Source organism: Sceloporus occidentalis, unplaced genomic scaffold (assembly GCF_023333645.1).
Source record: "Sceloporus occidentalis isolate IW3139 unplaced genomic scaffold, rSceOcc1.0.p SCAF_2, whole genome shotgun sequence".
Classification (NCBI taxonomy): Eukaryota; Metazoa; Chordata; class Lepidosauria; order Squamata; family Phrynosomatidae; genus Sceloporus; species Sceloporus occidentalis.
Genome location: NW_028316982.1, coordinates 267,530,718 through 267,549,492, shown reverse-complemented (window position 1 = coordinate 267,549,492; position 18,775 = coordinate 267,530,718). Strand labels below are relative to the sequence as shown.

The 18,775-nt window shown below is 43.0% G+C and overlaps 1 protein-coding gene across 1 annotated transcript in view; it reads right to left on the bottom strand.

The window, feature by feature from the left end:
* The window catches only part of RSF1 (remodeling and spacing factor 1), a 46,118-nt gene extending 27,761 nt beyond the window's left edge, over window positions 1-18,357 (bottom strand). The window contains exons 1-7 of the mRNA XM_089512972.1: window positions 18,339-18,357; window positions 18,113-18,204; window positions 16,072-16,164; window positions 10,866-11,071; window positions 9,348-9,499; window positions 4,349-6,033; window positions 398-613 (exon numbers count right to left, since the gene is read on the bottom strand). Coding sequence (XP_089369098.1) covers window positions 398-613; window positions 4,349-6,033; window positions 9,348-9,499; window positions 10,866-11,071; window positions 16,072-16,164; window positions 18,113-18,169 — 2,409 coding nt within the window. The 5' untranslated portion in view covers window positions 18,170-18,204; window positions 18,339-18,357. The remainder of the gene's footprint in view (window positions 1-397; window positions 614-4,348; window positions 6,034-9,347; window positions 9,500-10,865; window positions 11,072-16,071; window positions 16,165-18,112; window positions 18,205-18,338) is intronic.
* Window positions 18,358-18,775: the final 418 nt, after the last annotated feature.

Sequence of the window (18,775 nt, the reverse complement as noted above, 5' to 3'; positions counted from 1 at the left end):
TTAATCTTCTTTTGACTTCCTGGCTGCAGTCCCTGTTCCTATCAATGTTTGATCCCAGGTATGAGAATGTAGTACATAACAGCTTGGCTGCACTGATTTTCCATCCCTCTTCATAGTCAGCTTCATAAATCGATCCTGCCTTCAAGAGGTGGAGTGATGGCCATATCCACAGTTAGTCAGTCCACTTGCCATGTCAAACCCACTTCAAAACAAGGTATCTGAGTCTGATTTGCCAGCTGATCACAAACCATGCTTTGTCAATTCAACATCATGTCAGATCATAGATACATTTCTTCTAACCTTGGTTAGGAATCATATCTTAATTGACTAATCTCTCCGTATAGGTATATAAGACTGACTTATTTGAAATTCACTGTTCTGAAAGACAAGAACCTACCAGCTCAGGGTGATTGGGAAGCCCACACTTCTTGCATGGCTCATCGTCATCAGTAGGTACGGGTTCCTCTTCCTCTTCCTCCTCTTCCTCTTCATCCTCTTCCTCCTCCTCAGAGTTTTCTTCACTCTCTGAACCCTCACTCTCATCATTGCTTGAGTATCTCCACCTGCCACGAGTTCGAGTCCCAGCCCATCGAACTTTACTTCTCTGTGAAGCCTAGAAATCCAATGATAAGGTCAACTACAACTATCTCAAAACTTAGGAAAATTCTCAGCAAAAACTTAGTAATATTGATAATTTAAAATAAATTACTTCTGTACTATAATTTTCTCATTCACAATTGACAATACAAAAAGAGAACCACATACAGGTCACATAACATTGTTTAGACATCACATTGACTGCATTTGAGCACTGCGTTAAAACCATAGTTAAACCATAGTTTAAATGAAATAAATAAATAATATATATATAATGCCCAGCAGGGCAGTTTCATAGAGCAGGTCGGTTTTTTAGTTTGTTTTTGTGTACATTTTATGTGATTTTATATTGGATCTAGATGTTTTAATTGTTTTGAATTTTACTGCATTTTAAAAGTTTTATCTGTGAGCTGCCTTGGGTCCCTCCTGGGAGAAAGGTGGGATATAAAGAGTCTTGCACATGTTGAGCCAGGTGGGATGAGAGGGGAAAGAAGTGGGGTGAGGTCCCAGCATCCCAAGAAGGACATAGCCCAACTGTGCCTTGCCAGTGGATGAAGGGAAGAAAGTGACAGAGAAGCAGCAAGCAGAGGTGGGATGGCCGGAGGGACAGAGCCATAACAAAGCGGAGCCTGCTAGACAGAGAAGTCCTCTCTCCACTCTCTCTTTTCTGCCTTTCCTTCTTCTCATTTTCCTTCTGCCATCATTAATCTGCTCCTGCTTTCCTCTGCCTGGGCCAGAGAGTTGTAACACACAGAGAGGAGAGTGCAGCCAGGCAGAGTGAGTGTGGACGCAGTTCCCTTTCTCCTCACCATCACATGTACGAGGAGAGGGAGGGAAGGAAGGAAGGAAGGAAGGAAGGAAGGAAGGGTGAGAGAAAGGAGGGCACGAAGAGACAGCATAATCTTGTGCTTGTCCAGGTTGTCCAAGGAATTGTGAGGGTGAGGATTTTGGCCAAATGTGTCTTGTCTCCCCTTCCTTCTCCTGTCCCATTACCAACTGTGCCCATGTGGAAGGGAGGGAGGGAGGGAGGGCCTGGAGGTTCAGTACCTCAAGATACATAATTTGGGGCCCAAACCTGCCCTAGATTTATACATGAGGTGATTTACACACGAGTACACATGGTAATCAAACAATCCAGCTTCAAAAACAGTAGTATATACAACTACCTTGTTTTGACAAAGTAGTTACAATTAATGACATTTTGTTATGGTTAAGACATCAGAACAAACTGCTGCCAAAAATGTAAATGAAAGTTTATAAGGTCCCTCACAGGACTGCCCCAGAGAACATATGGTCACTGCTCAGCCCGCTGCAACCAATTTTTATAAAGCTAAATCATGGTTATTGTAATGTCCAAAGGAGGCCTATACATCTTACACTATTTTTTGCACACATGTTACTTAACATATACTCTCTTTTAAGTTTTTCATTTGTTACATTTATATTGGTCTTCCCTTCAATGACTGCCTGAGCCGAAGCACAGCCATTAATGCTGAAAGAAGGAGTGAACAGGTTCACTGTTCCCAATAAAAATAATCCTAGCAAACTCTTATCTCACTAAAGTTGATAGTGGCGAAAAAGAACTCTTGTCCACTTTCAGTCTAATTGCCTCTTTTTCCAGTCACGACTCACGCTAGACTAAAATAATCTCCTAAGGCCTATTTTGCAAAAGACAGAAGCAAAAGCCTGTTTGTCTGGTCACAGTCAGAAAGATAAAGAGTGAATGCAACCACAACCTTATCTCTGCACTGGAGGTGCTCACTACCATCATGGTTTTGTAATGGATGGAATCAGAAGCCCTGCCTGTTACACCTACAAGATATTTTAATAGCATGAACTGATGTGTCTGTATTCAGAAGTAAGCTCCAATGAATTCTGTGGGAACTGCTTTCCTACTGCTAATAGGCCATTAGTGGACATTCCAACCAATCAGTTGTTTAAATGCTACAGTCCTATACCATGTACTTTCTTAAATGGCTTCTAGTATTGCACCAACATAACTTGGGGCAGCATTCTCTAATATAGACCCAGTACAGATGGGCCTTTTAGCACATAAGGAATACGTGCTAGGGTTGCCTTGGGGCGTCGTTTACAGACGCCCCGCAACCCTAGCACGTATTCTGTACGTCAAAATGGTGGCGCCCTGTACAGATGGGCGTCACCATTTTGATGCAACAGACGCTTAGCACCATTGTGACGCCACAAGAGTGCCATTGGCACACTGTGGCGCCACAATGGCGCCTGGTTTGTCCACTGCAGCTTCCTCGCGCAGCAAAACAAGGCGCGAACAGATCGCCCTTTTGGGGCGGTCTGTACCCTGCCATAATGTCCCATCCCATGATAAATTAGGATTGCAGCTCCTACCAGTCCCAGCGTACCTAGTCAATTGTCTGGGATGATAGAAGTTCTAGTTCAAATGTCTGGAAAGCATCAGGCAGGGAAGGTTGATGGTTCCCCTCATTTTATTCGGAAGAAGCTACTGGAGAATCAAGTGACTGAACAAATAAAAACCTTTAATAAAAACCTGTATCACCACCTCAGTGTTCAATAGATGCAAGTTCCATTATATTTCATAGCTCTCTAAGCTCTCTGTTAGGTCCCAGTTTTTTTAATTCAACTGCTCCCTGTGCTGAACAGAATGACTTCCATATCTATGCGGGTTATGTTCCAAGACTCCCTGTAGACACCTGAAACTGCGGATAATATGAGACCCTATTATTTTCAAGGGGACGAACATACATAGATTCACACTGGAAGACCTAAAAATGCCTAGAAAACTCCCCCGCCCCCAAGACATGGGTAAGTGAAACCATGAATACTGAATTTGTGTATATGGTTTTTAAAAAAACCTGTCAACTTAGTAGTTTAGTGGAAGAAACTGCCCCAAGGTATATACTGTATATACTCATGTACAAGTCGACTTCATTTATAAGTCGAGGGAAGATTTCAGGGTCAAAATTCTGGATTTTGATATGACCCGTGGATAAGTCGAGGGTAAAACTTAGGGGGCTATAAGGATAGAAAGGGGGAAATACCACTTCCATCCCTCCTTCTCTGGACCTCACCCAACTGATTCCCAGGTGCTGGAGGAGAGGTTTTAACATCGGATTGAGAAAGGAAGGAAGTGGATTTAAATGGAGAATTGTTTCCATAGGAAGCAAGGTCTTGCAAAAGGGACTGGAGAGATAGTTTTAAATTGAAAGGGTTTTTTTATTTTTATTTTTTGATAGGAAACCAGGTTTTGCAAAAGGGACCAGAGAGAAAAGCAAGTGGATTTAAATGGAGAAGGTTTTTTCATAGGAAACCAGGTCTTGCAAAATGGACCAGACAAAGAAGCAAGTGGATTTAAATGGTGAAGGTCTTTTCACAGGAAGCCAGGGCTTGTGAAAGGGACTAGAGAAAGAAGCAACTGGATTTAAATTGAGAGGTTTTTTTCATAGGAAGCAAAGGCTTGAAAAACCAACTGGAGGGGGAAGGAATTGGTGTTCAATGGAAATTGGAGCATCAGGCATGCTTGCTTTAGGACCTTTCTAAGCACTACTGATGTATTGACTTTTATATAAGCCTACCCAAAATTTTAGGATCAATTTTGGGGCATAAATTCCTCGATTGACGGTTGTGTATATACGGTAGACTGGACTGAAGGATGGGCAGATAGAGAATTGACTCTCCTGATTGATATTTGGGTTTCTAACATTATCAGTCAGGAATATTAAGAAGACTGATTGCAACCTGCAGCTGAATACTTTACCTTGCTTGCCTTTGAATTCATGCCTTTCTCTTGCTTTTTTGAGTCCTCTTTCTTCTCCTGCTTTTGCACTGTGGCTGGTGTCTCTTCCTCTTCCTCGTTTCGTTTTTTCTCAGGCTTCTGATCACGGGTTTCCACTATTTTAGGAGTAGGTTTGGATATTCGAGGCGATCTCCTCAAAATGCGCCCAACATTTACCACTTCCTCCTCCTTTTCAGCTGCTGTATTCTGGTTTTTTGAAGAAAGAGCAGTTTTCTTTCTGCTCGATATTCTGATTGTGAGTTTGATCCCATCTTTCTGCCTCTCAGATGTTATTTCCCTGTTCTCTGTGAGAGAATTTTCTTCTTCAGAAACCAGCTTATATTTGCACTTGCTTTTCATAGACCCTTTTTTAGGTTCCAATGGTTCCTCAACAGAACTTTGGGTATTACTTAATTTGGATGTCTCTCTGTCTTCAGCTTCGGCACCCTTCTCTGGTTTAGAATCCTGCTCCTCGTGCATTTTGTTTTTCTCAGTGCTTTTGGAATCAGAGTCCTCTTTTTCAGCCACCGGTTTCATAGACTGAGGGCCTGAAGGTGGAGACAGAGCCACATCTGCTCTTGGTAAGTCTGTTTTCTCTTCTGTCTGGTCTTTACTTGTCAAACCCTCTTCATCTGTTGGAGTAACTAGCTCCTTTGGGGAAGATGCTTTAGAAGATTTATCTAGACACTCCTTGGGAAATGGCAGGCCGACTTTTGCTTTAATGGATTCTTCAGACTTCTTAAGACTCTCATCTGTTTTGGAAGGTGCCTCTACAATAACACCCGGACTTTTACTCTCAAGTAAGTTTTCCTTTTCTTTTGAGCCAGTTTCTTCCTTTAAAGGCACTTTCTGATCTGGAATCTCAGTAATCACACTAGCTATCTCCTTCCCCGTATGCAAAATATTTCTTTCTGCATCGCTTGTTCTTATGATTGTGCTAACAGTCTCTAGTATTTTTTCACCACTCACACCATTTTTCTCCTTAGAGTGGATGGAAGAGTCTTCCTTTGTGCTGGAAAAATGTTCAAATTTGTTATTTGGCATGATTTTCTCACTAACCTCCCCATTCACAAGGAATTTCCCATCAGTAATCGTAGGAACTCTTTTAAATGTCTCCTCCTCCTGTTTCCCTTCCTCTTTCAAAACATCCTTTGTTGGGGTAATACATTTCCGCAAAGGTGCTTTTAGCGGACTGTCATAATCATCGGTCAGCTTAATCTCTCGCTTTTTCAGTGGGATCTTTGCTTGCTGGTCATTTTTGAGTTTTTCGCTTTCTTCCACAGTTCTCTCTACAACTTCCTGGGGAGCTTTGACACTCACACAGAATTCTGTTCTCTCAGGCTCATGGACAGTTTTCTCTGTAATATTATTTACATCTTTCAAGTCTTTTGGCTCTAGCTTATATTCCTTGACGTCTGCTTTAACAGGCTTAACATTTTCCTTAAAAGAGTCATTTTCTTCTTTGGTAATCTGAATTTCCCCATTATTTTCCAAAGGTTTCTCTAGTTTTACTATAACTGGCAATTTTATAATTTCTTTCTCCTCCACTCTCTCTGGTTTTAACTTGTTTTCCTCTTCTGGAACTACAGGAGATGGAAGATTTTCTGGTTGCTTTGTCTGCTCCTCCTTTGTCTCCTCTTTTTCTTTCTTCACTTTTAATTCAGTTACTGTTTTTTTTTAAAAAAAAAAACAAACACACACAGCAAAGTTAGACAATTATTCAGACAAAAGCTTCTGCCAATCCCATTATAGTATAGAACTCTTAAACATTTAGTATGACCAGTGGCAATTACATAGGCCAGAATCATCTTGTAGTTCTTTTTGCTGTTGCGTATCTTTAAGTCTACTCTGACCTATGACAACCCTCTCCCAAGTATTTCTTGGCCAGATTGATTCAGAAGATGTTTGCCCCACTGCAGTACTCTGAGCTTTAGAGTGTGACTCGCTCAAGATCATACAGTGGTTTTCTGTGGCTGAACTCTACTCCAAACTTCAAACCACCACACCACTCTACCCCTGTGGTACTACTCTAGTGAAAAAACAAACAACTGAACAAGTAGTTGCACTTTCTTCGATTGCATAAATGCAGACCTTCATGCAGCCAATCATTCCATAAGTACACATAGAGCTGTAAGAGAGCTAACAACCATCCTTCAATGGTTGAAATAAGGGCATGGTGCCTGCTGCACAACTGGTGGGGAAAGGATGTGATCCAGTATAACTACATGATGTATATTTACACTACACTAGAAGCGTATAGAAACTTGGCCATAAATGCTAAATATTAGCTAGATACCAATGGTATTTTTCAGAGAGTGAACCATTCTGGCATAGCAGAATCATAGGATACATCTGTAAAAGACAAAATTATATTATCTCTAACTACCATGGCTTCCTTCAAAAGAGGAATCCTGGAGATTGTGGCATGATGTAGGAGTTACGTTTTCTCTCAGATACTGTTAACTGACCTCCTGCCTACCATATGGAACTACAAAGGTCACATTCCCTGGGAAGGAGAAATAACTCTTTAGCTATTTGAAGTCTATAGAACAAAGGTCAAAAAGGCCAGCACCAGGTGGAGCTCAAATTGAGGAATCCTTTCATTAGAGACAAGACTCTTTATTTCCCCAAGCCTTCTTTACTCCAAATTCTTCTGTTTTATCTGGCCCTGTTGTTTTTATGATGCACCTAGTGATTTAACTGTTTACATTATAGCTGATATGTTTAATTTGTCCCCAGATTTTATTTATTGACAATAGTTCTATCCTGCCTGATAACCAGAATTCTGGTTCAGAGATCTAGAAAGACATATATGCCACGTTTACAACCCAAACACAACAATATAATACACCCACTGTGCACATAATATGAGAAAATCCAAGACAAAAATGCATTGAAGTATAAACCACAGAATCTTTTGAAGCAGGGGCACAAAATGCCTGAAATGGTCTTGTCTTTTTTAAAGGTGTTCACTTGGTGCCATACAGAAGGTATACCACAAGCAGGATGCTATCTTTTATGTATGTGTGTATATCCATGTGTATTTAATATCTTGCCTTTCTCCCAACACAGGGTCAAAGGCAGCTTACAATAAGATTAAAACAAGATATAAGTAAAAATCTGATGATTAAAATGTTTAAAAAGAAACACATTCATTTTTAAAAATCATTTTCAAAACAATAACATTATGAATAAATGTACAGCTCACATCCTATTAAATATCCTTCTGTGCAACCATATTAATCACTAAACACTTATTCAAATAACAGGGAGAAGGGAGAGGGAAACCTAGCCTCCTGTGGAAGGAATTCCACAGCCTAGGAGCAGCTATTGACAAGGCCCTCTCACATGTCTTCTGCAGGCAGACTTGTGACAATAGTGGAATCAAGAAAAAAAAAAACCCTTTTCCAAGGATCTAAAGACAGCTAGCTTCATGAGGAGATGTGGTCTCTTAGATAGTCTGGACTTAAGCAATAAGGCTTCATAGGTCACAACTAGGATTCTGAATTGTGTCCAGAAATGAACTGGTAGCCTGTGAACTTGAGACAGCCTTCTCCTTAGCAGGCCCTTCTCAGGTCTCACATGGCAAAGGTTACTGGGAGAATAGCCTCTAATGAAGTCTTCAAAGCCCAAGCAGATAAATATATAGCTCCTTAGCCAAAGGCAAAAGGAGATGTGCACCAGCACCTCTTAGATCAACCTTTGCAATCTAGACTATGGCATGCCAAAACCACAGAGTAGTGCTCCATTTGGAGATATTTAACTTGAGAAGACACTCAAAAACAAGAAACCAGACATAAGCTGCAAGGGACAAGAGAAAAGAAATAGACCTAAACAAACCTGAGTCATTCCAATTTGACTTGGAGAAAACCTCAGGCCCTGACTGTGTATAAGAGCAAAAATTCAATGCATGGGGAAACATAAGGCAGCACTTGATTCTTCTTCAGGCACATAACAAAAGGGGGGGGGGGAATACAGACGGTCAGAAAGGGGCAGTGAGACGCCACCCCCTTTTTCCCGTGGATCATTGCCACGGCGACCGCACGTTGCGACAACGATGCACCTGGAAAAAGGGGCCACGAAATGCAGTTCCTTTCTCCACCACTGCTGAGGCACATTAGTGCCCTGGAGCAGAGTGGTGACGTCCCTCGTGCGTGGCGCATGAGGGACGTCATTGGCACATGTGCTGTGTGGACGAGTGTACCAAAATGGCACCTAGACAGTGCGGTAGGGCTCAGAAGCATGCGGACGCTCTGTGCTCCCAAGCCCTAAAATGGGCCCAAGCCGGCACATAGCACCAATCTGTACCAGGCCAAAGTCAGCAATTTGCCTATCCTGCCAACACAGTCTATGCAGCAAATGCTACTGGCCACATGCACACAGAATTCTGGAGAATCCTGGTTTATTGTGAAGGAGCTGCATGTTAATGCAGGTAGCTCACTTACGCTCACTTTGCTCTTCCCTGCTAGTCACCGCCACACAATCCAGCGTGAGGTTATCTGGCATGTTCAACTTGTCTGAACCAGGGATTCTGGCTTGTTCCAAACCAAGATTGGTTTGTAAAAGGGGACCACAAGCCAGGATTCTCTGATTAGACAATTCATTAATACCTGTCCAGTTTTGCAGTTATGCTAGCAGAGTAGAACCCACATGCAGTAACTGAGTTATTGTTCTATAAGGATGCAACTTCAACAAGAAGTATGGTGCATCTATTTGTCCAGTTTCAAAAACAAACACAGGAATCATTCTTGCTTCACAGTCTCTAACTAGATTTTGTGCAACAAAATGTTTAAAATTGAGATGCTAACTTTGCCCAGTCTGGCTGCAATAACAGTAAGCTCTTTCTTAAATCTATTTTAAGGACATTTAATATTGAGCCTCACCCTCCACCCACATTCCTAGTGTGCAATTTTCCCAGAACAGTGAATAATGAGAATGAGAATGCAAAATGCCCACTGCAAGATGAGAAGAATAGCAAAACCTTGGGCTGCCGTTGCTTCCCCCTTTTTGGCTTCGCCATCTTCAATACTAGGGCTCTCTCGTGAGGAGTTATCCTGCTGCTGGTTTTTCAATAGCTCAGGATCAATTTGTGCTTTCAAGAGTTCAAGAGTTTCAGCCAGTTCGTTTCGGCTTCTGAATGAAAAATAAGAAATGCAACAAACCTCACAAGATACCATTCTCATGTACAATCCCAGTCCCTGGCCTATATGCTTCTTTGTGAGCATTGGCTGGCAAGTTAAGAGGTAAAGTAGCAGATTGCTTTGGGAAACCTGTAACCTTTTCCCTGGACAAGAAGCTTTCCCCCAACTGCATCCATAGGAAGACCATAGGGAGTTACTGTTGCTTCAGAATTGGGGTGGGGAACTGCAGCTGGGGTCTACATATGTCTCCCAGAGCTACTTTTGTGGTCTCAGAGCATCCCAAATATTTCCAGTGTTGTGGGGAACAATTTAACCACACCTTGTGGTTTCCGGGGGGCCTTATTTTAAAACGTAATTGTCCTAAATGTTCTCTAAGGGCTTTGGGGACACTTGTGCCAGGTGTCTCCACTGGGGAAATAAACCAGAAATGTTTTCCCCCCTTTTATCATTTTGGAGTAGATGATGGGAGTGACCCTCCAAGATCTGGGGGGTGGGGGGGGTGGGAGAGCAATGTAGCTCCCTAGCCCTTATCAGTTGCCCATTTCTACTTTAAGAAGTCAATACTATCTTTGTAATATAAGAAAGCAATACTGTCTTTGTAACATAAAAAACCAAGACACCACTCTCTTCTCTGCTTTCAGACCTATTTGTTTGCCAATTAAAATGAAGGGACCGCTATCATTAACAGAACTGGGATTTTTAAAAAAAAAATATCTACAGTCAGTCAGACACTGATGTACAACACCCAAAGTTCACCTATCATTCACCTAGACACAACCCATTTCTACCACCCGTTAAGAATTTTTCATTATATAGGCTTTAGCAAATGTTGTTGCAACACCGAAATACACTTGTCCCTCCATACTCACTTGGGTTAGGGCAGAAGACCCCCGTGAATATGGAAAAACTGCAAATAACAAAAACACCATGTTTTTACTGAGAGGACACCTCTCTAGGTATCTCTGGGTCCTCCAGTGCAACTCTGTGGTTGATGTCCGACAGACACTGACTATAGAACTGCCCTGGAGGAGCTACAAAGGCCTAGTAGAGCATTCTCTCTTTAACGTTTAGTTAAAGTTGACCATAGAGTTGCGCTGGAGGACCTAGATATTCCTAGAGAGAACATATTAATCAAATCTGTGAATAATCAAATCCGCAAATATGGAGGGATGACTGTAAATAAAAATGCATACATAAAAGCAGCTATAAGTAATATCTTACCAAATTGAAAGCTATAGCACAGGTTAGAAAACCTCAGGAATTCTCCCTGGGAAAAGAACCTGAGAAAGAGTTGAAGACATAGCAGCAACTTTTAATCTGGGGAACTGTAGATTTAAAATATATACTTGTGTGTGTACCTGACAATGCACTTCCATGAAGATCCATCTTGATCATCCTGCTCTTCCACATACATCCTAACATTGTGCTCTTGGTCCAACTGGTACCAATATGTCAGGCCCTCTTTGTCTCTGCCAAGTGGTTGAAGGCGCATAGCGTCTGCATCTTCCTCATTAATGATATTCTTAAATTTCAGATTGTCATCAAACTGGCACTCACAGAGGTACTAAAACAAAGAGGGAGAAAAGTTCATAAGAGCAGTGCAGGACACATAAAAAAACCATTTCGTACCAATGCATCCTCCATTTCACATGTAAACCAGAGAGAAATCTGCAAAAATAGTCACTGTAGGGCTTTATTTAAGAAGGTGGTGTGGAAGGACTAGAGCACAGTGATAGACCACCCACTTTGCATGCAGACAGGCACAGGTTCAATCCATTTAAAAGATTTCTGGAAAAAGGGAACTATGATGTTTATCACACTATACTCTTAAAGTGCTACTATTCCACTTTGACTCCTCCAGCTGCCTCCTGTTGCATTCTGGGATTGGCAGTTTTAAGGAGGGGTATTTAGAATTCTCAGAGAAGTTCTCTGCCTGAGAATTCTGAATACCCCTCCTTAAAACTGCCAATCCCAGAATGCAACAGGAGGCAGCTAGAGGAGTCAAAGTGGAATAGTAGCACTTTAAGAGTATAGTGTGATAAACATCTATGAAAGATTCCTGTCAGATAAAGGTGACAATGCTGGGCCAGTTGAACCAGTGGTCTGAATCAGTACATGGCAGTTTCATAAGTTATACTGTTGGCTATGTTCCATCTTATTTGAAAAGCTCTACCCCTTCTTGACAGGAGAGAAAGCCCAGTCTGTAATATATTTAAAGTAACAACCAAACCAAGCTGTTTTCTGAGCTTTTGCTTTCTTCATTTTTAAAAAAGGGGCTAGAAGCTTTATTTACTGTTATTGTCACTGCTGTGTGTCTTCAAGTTGTTTCTGACTTATGGCAACCTCAAGGCAATGCTATCACAGGGTTTTCCTGGCAAGATTTGTTCAGAGGCTTGCCTTCACTTTCCTCTGAGGCTGAGAGAATGTGACTTGTCCAAGGTCACCCAGTGGCTTTCCATGACCAAGTGGGGATTTGAACCCTGCTCTTCAGAATCACACTCTAATGCTCAACCCACTAACCCGTGCTGGTTCCTTGATTTCCTATAGGTAATGTATTTAGTGTATATACTAATGTACAAGTCCAGAAATTTTAGTTTAAAAAAATGGACCCAAAAAACCTCGGTCGACTTACCCACAGGTCACCGTAAGTACTGTGCTTTATCAAAAAAGGATCCATTCCCTTTTCTGTGTAAACTGGCAAACAGAGACATTAGTCTGTCCCAGGAACACCTAAAACAGGGGTCGGCAACCTCCGGCCTGTGGGCCGGATGCGGCCCGCAGGCACCTTTCTGCCGGCCCCCGGTCTCTCCTGTTGCCGAAATCGCCGCCGATTTTGGCGGCTCCGGCCGCCATTTTGCCCTTCAAAATGGCGGCGCCCATTAGGAGGCCCAATGCGGCCTCCGGAGCCCTGAAACGGGGCTCCAGCAGCTGCACCGGGCCCCTGGGAGGACCGATGCGCCCTCTGGAGCCCTGAAACGGGGCTCCAGCAGCCGCACCGGGCCCCTGGGAGGACCGATGCGCCCTCTGGAGCCCTGAAACGGGGCTCCAGCAGCCGCACTGGGCCCCTGGGAGGACCGATGCAGCCCCTGGAGCCCTGAATCGGGGCTCCAGGAGCCGCACCAGGCCTTCAAATGGGCGCCGCCCACCTCCCTCCTGGATCCGCCCTCCCTCCTCCCTCCTATAAATGGAGGGGCAGGGGGGAAGGAGGAGGAGGCAGAGAGAGAGGGAGGGAGGGAGGGGAGGAGGAGGAGAGAGAGAGAGGGTGGGAGGGAGAGAAGAGAGAGGGAGGGAGGGGAGGAGAGAGAGAGAGAGAAAGGGTGGGAGAGAGAGGAAAGAGAGGGAGGGAGGGAGGGAGGGAGGGAGGGGAGGAGAGAGAGAGAGAAAGGGTGGGAGGGAGAGGAAAGAGAGGGAGGGAGGGAGGGGAGGAGAGAGAGAGAAAGGGTGGGTGGGAGGGAGAGAGAGGGAGGGAGGAGAGAGAGAAAAGGTGAGAGGGAGAGGAGAGAGAGGGAGGGAGGGGAGAAGAGAGAGAGAGAGAGAGAGGGTGGGAGTGAGAGGGAGGGAGGAAGGGAGAGAAAGAAAGTGGTTTGAGACAGTGGCATGCGTTTTTTGCTGTTTTGTGGCCTTGCCTAGTCGCTTCCATTCTTGCAAATATTGCTATTATTATTATTGTTGTTATCCTTTGGTATTCTCTTTGCAAAAACCCCCCACATGGACTTGCTTGCTCTTTTCTGGGTTGAGACAGTGTGCATGCATTTTTCCTGTGTTATGGCATTGCCGGCCCTAGTAGCTTCTTGCAAATATTATTATTATGCGGCTCCGCTCCCCGGAGGGTGGAAGCTCCGCTCCTGACATGTGGCTCCGCCCCCAGATAGTGGAAGCTCCGCCCTGGCATGCGGCTCCACCTCAGAGGGTGGAAGCTCCACCCCCCTGTGCGGCTCCGCCCCCGGAGGGTGGAAGCTCCACCACCCCCCCGGCTTCGGCCCCCCCAGTTGTCTGAGGGAAAGCAACCCGGCCCCCGGCTCAAAAAGGTTGCCTACCCCTCACCTAAAAGAAGCATTGACTCCTCTTTGCTCTCTTTACCATGGTGCTACTTGTGGCCTGGATGGGAAAATGGCAGCGGTGGCAGCTCTTTGGTGCTTCCCCTCAAAGGTGTGCTGAGAGGAACCAGGCTTTGAAGGATTTGAATAAGATGTTTGTGTATGTTTGCCAGCTTTTCTGGGTTAAAATCAGGCAAAGTTATCACACTTAAGTTAAAGGCTATAATCACTGCTAGCGTAGTCACCATTTCCTTTGCTTTGCCTTTTCATCCTTTTTCACGTGTGTGTGGTTTTTTTAGACCTTCTGTGCCTAGTCGCCTGCCCCACACAGCCACCATTTACCCTAGTTCCTTCTACATGCATCAAACAGTTGAGCACAGTTATGCCTACCAGAATTTTCTAAGTTCTTTGGCATTGTTTCCCTTTGCTTCATCCTTTACATCCTTTGCTATGTGCCCCTAGGTTTTACCCTTGACTTATCCACAAGTCATACCAAAATCTACTATTTCGCCCCAAACTCCCACCCTCAACTTATACATGAGATTGACTTATAGTCGAGTATATACAGTAGCTGTTTGAACCATGAATTTCACCGAAGTTAAGCGCCTATTCAAATCCTGGCTGAGCCATGGAAACCCAATGAGTGATCTTGGGCAAGTCATACTCTCTCTGCCTCAGATGATGGCAATGGCAAACCCCCTCTGAAGAAACTTGCCAAGAAAGCCCAATGACAGGTTCACCTTAGGGTCGCTGTAAATCGGAAATGACTTGAAGGCACACAACAACAACAAGAAGTGCCTACATAGCTAGATTATCAAGCTAAAATATATAAAACGTTTCAAAGACTTTTGTTGTATCAGGGTCTGATTGGGGCTGACACATCAAAAGAGATTTAAAGTTATCAAGGGGAGAGAAAGCCATTGGTATAAAAGTAGATTTGTTGGTGCTTAATGCATGCAGCAGGTGTTTTATAGCAAAGAAAGCTTGTATGTCTCTCAAATGATAGGGAGCCAGAATCTCCTAACAACTCCTCATGCATTGGATTCCTAGGCAACACACCAACATTGCCTACCTCCCACCCCCCCGACTGGCAAGTACAGGTTGTGTAAGCTGATGTGCAGTTCCCACTAGAACAAAACCAAAGCTATAGTCTCAAGCAATGGCTTTTTATATACATATACTGTATGGTAAAGGTTTGCACAAAGGAATCCCTGCTGTGCAGAAGCCAACCTCTCTCCTATTCTAAACATCTGAGAACTGGAAAGCTAAGCTAAAAGATAAATCACTCCCCCATGTCTCTCACAAGGAGACTGTCTTAGATAGTCTTACAGCATGCTAAAATGCCAGACTGAGGTGAATATTCCTGCGAGGACCCTTGCCTAAGCTAAGTGCAACATTAGCATAGATTCTATGCTTCTTTGGGTTGTGTGATAACATTCTGTGTATTACTGCCAAATCCATGTGAAATGAGAAGACACACCCATTACAGCCTGCATACAAAACAGATTTGCTATTTTTAAAAGTATATTAATTATACAAAACTATATAATTTTTTTCTTCAACAGGCCTCTATTTTCGACTAAAAGTAAAGGTAAGGGTTTGAGGAAATCCAATAGTCCACAAAAATAAAATAAAATAAAAATCCATTTTATGCAAGTATTTGTAAGTACCCAGTTCAGAGAGAAAATTACCAATAACCTTCTGCCCAAAGTATGGAATATGAAGATATAAACAAAATCATTTGTCTTCAGTAACATAGTCTCAGTCTTCCATAGTATTTACAGGACACACATTTACTGTTAGTATATTAAGGTTTAAACTGGACTATTTTCCAAACTATGGCCGGTTACAAACCGGCAGTTTAGTGCGTGACGAGCACGCACTAGGGTTACAAAAGGGCGGTGCTTCTGCACCGCCCTAACCCTAGTGCGTGCTCGTCACGCACTAAACGGCGGCGGCCCTTCCGCACGGCCACCGCCGTGAGGACGTGACGACCGCGCCGCCTCTAGACGGGGCGGCGCGGACGTGATGTCCTTGCTCCGTGCCAGGGCGCTTAGTGCGCCCTGAACACAGAGTAGGAAGGAGCTCCGTTTCGGAGCTCCTTCCTGGTTTAGTCCACTGGGCACAGCCTTCAGACGGCTGCGCCCAGCAGACTAAAAGAGAAAGGGGCCAAGCGGCCCCTTTCTCTTCTCCCCGCCGCTGCGGGGTGTCCTTGGGGCTTGAAGCCCCAAGGACACCCCTTTTCAGGCTGCGGGGAAGCAGCGTTTTGCTGCTTCCCCACAGCCCGAAAAGCGGCGGATCGGGGCCTCAGTGGCTGCCGGTGTAGCCACTGAAGCCCCGATACTCCGGGGAAAGGGGCGGGTCCAGACCGCCCCAAATGGGCGGTCTATAACCTGCCTATGATTTCACATCTGCTACAAGCCACAGTTTTAAGTTAACAGTAAATAATTTAAAGTAATTAAGAAATGGAGTGGGGAATCGGTAAGGAGCAGCAAAAGAAAAATGTCAATAAATAGAAGAACAATACCTTCAGTATTCCCAATTTGCATTCAATACTCATTTCAAGGTATCCTTTTTTCTCCATCTCCCATGCCCAGGTACTGTTGAATTCTTGACACATCTGTAATTAATTGATAATTAATTATTTAAAATATTTAATATATAATTTAAATACTGAGGAATTTTCTGTCACAGCAACCACACTCAACAAACCTCTGCCCTAAGTTCCAGTGGAAAAAGGAACTGAAACTGGGAGGAAAAAGGAGTCAGATAAATTGCTAGCACAACAGGGCTGTTATTAACAGGGAGCCTTGGAGATCTCTCATTCAAAGGGCCACCAGAACATGGAGCCAACTTGACAGCAGTTAGTAATGAAAATGCCCACAATCAAAGATGTGAAGGACTACGGTGGCAGTGGTGGGATATAAATTCACTATTTCTATGGCCAGATATGGGGCAAAAATGGAGAACACTTGTCTTTCAAAATGATCAGTAAACTAATTTACAAGTTGAGTCTCCCCTGCCCAGAATTCCAAATCCGAAATACACCAAAGACCAAAACATTTTTCATTTTTCATAGGTGACTGAGATAGTGACACCTTTGTTTTCCACTGGTTCAGTGTACAACAACTTTGTTTCATGCACAAAATTACTAAAAATATTGTGTAAAATATATAAAGTGTATACGAAATATAAATTATTATTATTATTCACCTTTATTTATAAAGTGCTGTAAATTTACACAGTGCTGTACATACAATCTTTTTAATTAGGCGGTTCTAAATGAATTTTGGGTTTCGACTTGGGTCCCATCTTCAAGGTATCTCATTATGTATGTATTGGTATATGCAAATACAAGTATTCTGAATTAAAAAATAAATATCTGAAATCCAAGACACTTCTGATCTCAAGCATTTCAGATAAGGAAGGCTCAATGTGTACAGGAAAACAGATGTTTGTACTATCTCAAAATGCAAGGATTTTAAAAAGCTGAAAAGAATAATCTTAATTGTAAGCTGCTATGAGTCCAAATTTTGGAAGAAAAGTGGGATACAAAGGGATAGAACAACAGGAATATTTTTGTTGATAATAACAACAGCGATGTACCTCATTGCATTCACTAACTCACAGAGATATTTGCTTGAATACTAAAAGATTCAACAGCTCGTAGTTTGCCTTTTACTAAGCATAATTTTAATTGCTTGAATAAAAGTTAAAGGATTAGATTCCAGAATCTGAAGTATAGGTTCACAAATTTAGTCTCCATGGTTCCTATATGTTTTTCTTTTGGTAGATGTGAAGCTGAGCTCAATTAGAACAAGTCCTTACCGCAAACTCTAATCCTGGAGCTGGAATTGGGGGGGGGGGGGGGGAGGCATGTATACTCTACTGTCACACAGGATTTACAACAGGGTGGGGAAAGGGCAGCGTGCAGGCTGTATGAGAGACCTTCAGGCCATTTTGTCACCCTCAGGGCTATCCAGGGCTAAGTCAAATATTTTCTTCACATCCCACCCCCCCAATGCCCTCTGGGGGACAGAGGCATTTCTGCTATATTTTAGCCCCAAGATAGATATTCAAAAACACAAACGAAGTGAAAAGGAAATAATTTCCAGGTTGCTTCCTGTTGTCAAAAAAAGGCCTTTCCGGGGCCTAAAATGGCCATGGAGACCCCAAAAACATGAGGGTATCTGGGGGGCAAATATTTAGATGCACATGTGTGCTCTCCCTCTCTTTTTCATACACATCTGACAAAGTGAATAGCGTATGTATGACAAAGTGAATAGCGTATGTATGACAATGTGAGCTCCTAAAATGAAGGCTGAAATAAAAATTTTGTCAGATTGCTCTCCTGCTAGGACATTTCAAGAACTAAACATATATTTAGCCAGAAGCACATAACTAGGTATCTTCAGTGATGTGAGCCCGTCCACAACAGTATATGCCCAAGTTATAACTGGCTACAACATAAGAGTTTGTACAAAAGCCTGCCATTTTCTGGCTTTCCTAACCACAATATATCATCTCATAAGGAAATGTTAAAACATGCAATGCAAAACTCCTTGTACCTTAATTAAGTATTTTTCCCATCGGTCTGCTGTGACAGACTTCCCAATCTTTCTCATCAGTTTGAGATGAAGTTCTACCAGCTCTCTTGGAACTAGAAACCAGAAACAAGGGAAGAGCAGTTTAGACCAGTTCTAAATGGTACAAGTTCATCATTACAAGACAAATTTTAAACGGTTACCAAACTTAAGGAGAACGAAAGCCCTAGAAGAGGATGGGCTGACCCACACAGAGTAAACAACAGTTTTCAAAATCCCAACCATGCATATTGTGTAGAACAGCACAGTGTGCTAGTGGTGACATTTCCTTTCATCTGCTGGCTGCTGCCACAGCTAGCATCAAAAAAGCAAGAAGGTTGAAAGGAAAAAAATCACAGCAACATGTTCCATGTAATGTTTCCATTTGTCCTACTCATGCACTTGCAAAATGTCATGTCTGCATGACTAACAGAGTATGTTCAAGACTCCAAGGTCTGTGACACCTGTTACAGGGAACTGACAGCATATTAATACTGTACTGTTGTACTTACATAACTGTTATAATTGTTAGTATGTATGTTAATAGCTCCATATGTTTTATGTTACAAAACAGGAGTTGGTTAAATCCCACAAACCTATTTATGCACTTTACGCTAAGAAGTATGCTGACTACAATAACCTATTGGA